General features: G+C 33.6%; 1 protein-coding gene across 1 annotated transcript; it reads right to left on the bottom strand.

The window, feature by feature from the left end:
* Window positions 1–3,235: 3,235 nt before the first annotated feature.
* Window positions 3,236–4,090, bottom strand: LOC123322832. Its single transcript, XM_044910864.1, has 2 exons — window positions 3,711–4,090; window positions 3,236–3,497 (listed from the first exon to the last, which is right to left on the bottom strand). The coding sequence occupies exons 1-2, from the start codon at window positions 4,088–4,090 to the stop codon at window positions 3,236–3,238; spliced, it is 642 nt and encodes a 213-aa protein (XP_044766799.1).
* Between the last annotated feature and the right edge of the window lie 2,071 nt (window positions 4,091–6,161).

The following is a 6,161-nucleotide window of genomic DNA, read 5'->3' as shown; positions in this document are numbered from 1 at the left end:
GAAAACGTCCGTACTCCGCGAATTCTAAATAAAAACTGACCAGGCGGTTAACACAAGGTGATAGAATGAATAATGCATTATGTAATTCGATGACGAATCGACAGATGACGATTATAACGCTGATTTGTAGAGATTTCGGCTTTGGATATTTTAAAAAAGAATGTATTTTCAAACAAAAAATTTTTTCATTAACTAAATCCGAAATTTCAACAAAATTTTACAATTTCCCGAATATATCGGAAAAGGTTCGAACTCCGCGAATTCTAAATCAAAACTGACCGGGCGATTAACACAACGTGATCGAATGAATAGTGCAATATGTAATTCGATCACGAATCAACGGATGACGATTATAAAATTTGTAGAGATTTCGGATTTGGATATTTTAAAGAAGACTGTATTTTCAAACAAATGATATTTTCATTAACTAAATCCGAAATTTCAAAAAAATCTTTTAATTTCCCGAATTTATCGGAAAACGTCCGTACTCCGCGAATTCTGAATCAAAACTGACCGGGCGATTTACACAACACGATCGAATGAATAATGCATTATGTAATTCGATGACGAATCGAAGGATGACAATGATAACGTTGCTTTGGAGTGATTTCGGATTTGGATTTTTTTAAAGAGACTGTTTTTTCGAACAATACATTTCTCCATTGACTAAATCCGAAATTTCAACAAAATCCTACAATTTCATAAATATATCGGAAAACGTCCGTACTCCGCGAATTCTAAATAAAAACTGACCAGGCGATTAACACAACGCGATCGAATCAACAATGCATTATGTAATTCGATGACGAATCAACGGATGACGAAAATAACGTTGATTTGTAGAGATTTCGGATTTGGATATTTCAAAGAATACTGTATATTCAAACAATAGATTTTTTCATTAACTGAATCCGAAATTTCAACAAAATCTTACAATTTCCCGAATATATCGGAAAACGTCTGTACTTCGCGAATTCTAAGAGAAAACTGACCAGGCGATTAACACATCGTAATCAAATTAATAATGCATTATGTAATTCGATGACGATTCAACGGATGACGATTTCGATTTGTAGAGATTTCGGATTTGGATATTTTAAAAAAGACTGTATTTTCAAACAAAAAATTTTTTCATTAACTAAATCCGAAATTTCAACAAAATCTTACAATTTCTCGAATATATCGGAAAACGATCGTACTCCAGGAATTCTAAATCAAAACTGAAGAGACATTATGTAATTCGGTTACGAATCAACGGATGACGATTATAACGTTGATTTGTAGAGAATCCGGATTGGGATTTAAAAAAAAAAATGTATTTTCAAACAATAGATTTAGCCATCAACTTAATCCGAAATTTCAACAAAATCTTACAATTTCCCGAATTTATCGGAAAACGATCGTACTCCGAGAATTCTAAAACAAAACTGACCAGGCGATTCACACAACGCGATCGAATGAATAATGCATTATGTAATTCGGTTACGAATCAACGGATGACGATTATAACGTTGATTTGTAGAGATTCCGGATTTGGATTTTTTAAAAAAGACTGTATTTTCGAATAATAGAATTTGCCATAAACTCAATCCGAAATTCCAGCAATATCTTACAATTTCCCGAATATAACTGAAAATGTCCGTACTCCGCGAATTCTGAATCAAAACTGACCAGGCGATTTACACAACAAGATCGAATGAATAATGCATTATGTAATTCGATGACGAATCAACGGATGACAATTATAACGTTGATTTGTAGAGATTTCGGATTTGGAATTTTTTTGAAAAGAATGTTTTTTCAAACAAAACATTTTTTCATTGACTAAATCCGAAATATCAAAAAAATCCTACAATTTCCCGAATATATCGGATAACGTCCGTATTCTGGGAATTTTAAATCAAAACTGACCAGGCGATTAATACATCGTAATCAAATGAATAATGCATTATGTAGTTCGATGACGAATCAACGGATGATGATTATAACTTTGATTTGTAGAGATTTCTGATTTGGATATTTTAAAAAAGACTGTATTTTAAAACAATAGATTTTTTCATTAACTAAATCCGAAATTTCAAAAAAATCTTACAATTTTCCGAATATAACGGAAAACGTCCGTACTCCGCGAATTCTAAATCAAAACTGACCAGGCGATTCACACAACGCGATCGAATGAATAATGCATTATATAATTCGGTTACGAATCAACGTATAACGATTATAACGTTGATTTCTAGAGATTTCGGAATTGGTAATTAAAAAAAAGACTGTATTTTCAAACAATAGATTATGCCATAAACTTGATCCGAAATTTCAACAATATCTTACAATTTCCTAAATATAACGGAAAACGTCCGTACACCGCGAATTCTGAATCAAAACTGACCGGACGATTTACACAACACGATCGAATGAATAATGCATTATGTGATTCGATGACGAATCAACGGATGACAATCATAATGTTTATTTGTAGAGATTTCGGATCTGGATTTTTCTAAAGAGACTGTTTTTTCAAACAATACATTTTTTCATTAACTAAATCCGAAATTTCAAAAAAATCCTACAATTTCCCGAATATTTCGAAAAACGTCCGTACTCCGCGAATTCTAAATCAAAACTGACCGGGCGATTAATACATCGTAATCAAATGAATAATGCATTATGTAATTCGATAACGAATCAACGGATGACGATTATAACTTTGATTTGTAGAAATTTCGGATTTGGATATTTTAAAAAAGACTGTATTTTCAAACAAAAGATTTTTTCATTAACTAAACTCGAAATTTCAACAAAATCTTACAATTTCCCGAATATATCGGAAAATGTCCGTACTCCGCGAATTCTGAATCAAAACTGACCAGGCGAATCACACAACGCGATCGAATGAATAATGCATTATGTAATTCGGTTACGAATCAACGGATGACGTTTATAACGTTGATTTGTAGTGATTTCGGATTTGGATATTTCAAAGAATGCTGTATATTCAAACAATAGATTTTTTCATTGACTAAATCCGAACTTTCAACAAAATCTTACAATTTCCCGAATATATCGGAAAACGTCCGTACTCCGCGAATTCTAAATGAAAACTGACCAGGCGGTTAATAAATAAATAAATAAATAAATAAATAATTCCTTTATTTCAAATCATCTCCAGGTAAAATTACATAGAGAGGAATGAAATGATGTCAATATCAGCATTCAGCATGTAAGTATATACAATTTAAACAAACTCTGGCAAGTTGTTACAATTTAAAAAATCGCCAAGTGAATATGGTTCCAGTTTGATCAGGAGTTTCCTTATAGTATGTTTGAATTTTATCAGGCTAGACAATCTGCATGTATTTGGTAGTTTATTGTAAAGTTTTATGCACATATAATAGGGACCTTTTTCTGTACTTGTAAGCCGATGAGATGGATAAGTGAGGTTCGTCGTCCTTGTATTATATCCATGGACATAGTTGGACCTTAATTCATCCTGGTGCCTGAAAAAGAACATTAGACACTCAAATATATATAATCCATATATAGTCATAATCTGCATATCCTTGAAAACACCCCTGCAGGTTTCTCTGAATTTCATATGCCTCATTACTCTTATGGTTCTTTTCTATATAATGAAAAGGAGTTGTATGCTGGAGCTGCATCCCCAGAAAACAATCCCATATCTTAGTACAGATTCAAAGTTAGCATGGTACAGTATTTTCAATGTTTTCTCGTCCATATATCTTGACACCACCCTGATTCCATATCCAATGCTACTCAGTCTCAACCCAGTTTTTTCCACATGATTGTTCCAGTCTAAGAACTCATCAATGTGTACTCCCAGGAATCTTGTCTCAGGAACAGGTTTCATTTCCTCACCATTCAGGTTTATGCTATCACCCAGATTAATTCGGGAATTCTTCGTTCTAAACACCATGATATTTGTCTTTGATGCATTCAGTGCCAATTCATTCCTATTGAACCAACTACAGATTCCAGACAAACTGGCCCCTGCCTCCTCAGTTACCTCTGATAGCGTCTTTCCAGAAACCAATATGTTGGTGTCGTCCACATAGTTCACCATTCCATCCATGATAAGGTCATTAATGTAAATGATGAAGAAAATGGGACCTGCATTACTGCCTTGTGCTAGGCCTCTTTCTTTGACTACAATCAAACACAAGGTGATCGAATGAATAATGCATTATGTAATTCGATGACGAATCAACGGATGATGATTATAAGGTTGATTTGTAGAAATTTCGGATTTGGATTTTTTAAAGAAGACTTATTTTCAAACAATAGATTTTGCCATAAACTTGATCCGAAATTTCAACAAAATCATACAATTTCCCGAATTTATCGAAAAATTTCCGTACTCTGCGAATTCTAAATAAAAACTGACCAGGCGGTTAACACAAGGTGATCGAATGAATAATGCATTATGTAATTCGATGACGAATCAACGGATGATGATTATAAGGTTGATTTGTAGAGATTTCGGATTTGGATATTTCAAAGAATGCTGTATATTCAAACAATAGATTTTTTCATTAACTAAATCCGAAATTTCAACAAAATCTTACAATTTCCCGAATATATCGGAAAACGTCCGTACTCCGCGAATTCTGAATAAAAACTGACCAGGCGGTTAACACAAGGTGTTCAATGAATAATGCATTATGTAATTCGATGACGAATCGACGGATGACGATTATATCGCTGATTTGTAGAGATTTCGAATTTGGATATTTTAAAAAAGACTGTATTTTCAAACAAAAGATTTTTTCATTAACTAAATACGAAAATTCAACAAAATTTTACAATTTCCCGAATATATCGGAAAACTTTCGAACTCCGCGAATTCTAAATCAAAACTGACCGGGCGATTAACACAACGTGATCGAATGAATAGTGCAATATGTAATTCGATGACGAATCAACGGACGACGATTATAAGATTTGTAGAGATTTCGGATTTGGATATTTTAAAGAGGACTGTATTTTCAAACAAATGATTTTTTCATTAACTAAATCCGAAATTTCAACAGAATCTTACAATTTCCAGAATTTATCGGAAAACGTCCGTACTCCGCGAATTCTGAATCAAAACTGACCGGGCGATTTACACAACACGATCGAATGAATAATGCATTATGTAATTCGATGACGAATCAAAGGATGACAATAATAACGTTGCTGTGAAGTGATTTCGGATTTGGATTTTTTTAAAGGGACTGTTTTTTCGAACAATACATTTCTCCATTGACTAAATCCGAAATTTCAACAAAATCCTACAATTTCATAAATATATCGGAAAACGTCCGTACTCCGCGAATTCTAAATAGAAACTGACCAGGCGATTAACACAAAGCGATCGAATCAATAATGCATTATTTAATTCGATGACGAATCAACGGATGACGATTATAACGTTGATTTGTAGAGATTTCGAATTTGGATATTTCAAAGAATGCTGTATATTCAAACAATAGATTTTTTCATTAACTAAATCCGAAATTTCAACAAAATCTCACAATTTCCCGAATATATCGGAAAACGTCCGTACTCCGCGAATTCTAAATAAAAACTGACCAGGCGATTAACACATCGTAATCAAATGAATAATGCATTATGCAATTCGATGACGAATCAACGGATGATTGTGAGGGTGGATACTCTTACAACTGATGAAACGGTTTTAACAAAGTTTATTTAAAGATATATTTAACACACTGGTGAATTACACAAAATGGCCGATGGTCGCTTGAAGCTATTAATAGTGAGAGTAGCCTCTATCTATTCGCATTCCCGACAGAACTGGCTTCTGCTCCATTAATAGCACGTGTACCTAACTTAGTTGCGCTTGCGCATTAGGCCGAACATAATATTAGTTGTCAGCAGGTTGCTTTATAGAAGTGGACTGGTCCCAAATCAACTTTGGCCAGCAGTTCTTACTTAAACACCCCCTCCCAAACTGAGGACCTGACAACTTATCAACAGAAAAGTGAAAGTTCCATTTAACTGACTTCGATAAACTGAGAAATATAGAATATATGTCAAGTGTACAATGGTAGATAGTATTTTATTAGAATTAATATGAATCAAGCCTTAAATCTACAACAGGATTGTCAGTGGAACCATACAGAGCTGTTGCTGTGAGG

This window comes from Coccinella septempunctata, chromosome 1 (assembly GCF_907165205.1).
Source record: "Coccinella septempunctata chromosome 1, icCocSept1.1, whole genome shotgun sequence".
Classification (NCBI taxonomy): domain Eukaryota; kingdom Metazoa; phylum Arthropoda; class Insecta; order Coleoptera; family Coccinellidae; genus Coccinella; species Coccinella septempunctata.
The sequence above is the reverse complement of the archived record's forward strand: the minus strand, read 5'-3'. Positions and strand labels throughout refer to the sequence as shown.

Coding starts and splice junctions, on each gene's coding strand:
- LOC123322832 (XM_044910864.1), bottom strand. CDS start 4,090: ATGGATGGAATGGTGAACTATGTGGACGACACCAACATATTGGTTTCT. Junction 3,498..3,710: donor GAGAAAACATTGAAAATACT/GTACCATGCTAA, acceptor GTTCTTTTTCAG/GCACCAGGATGAATTAAGGT.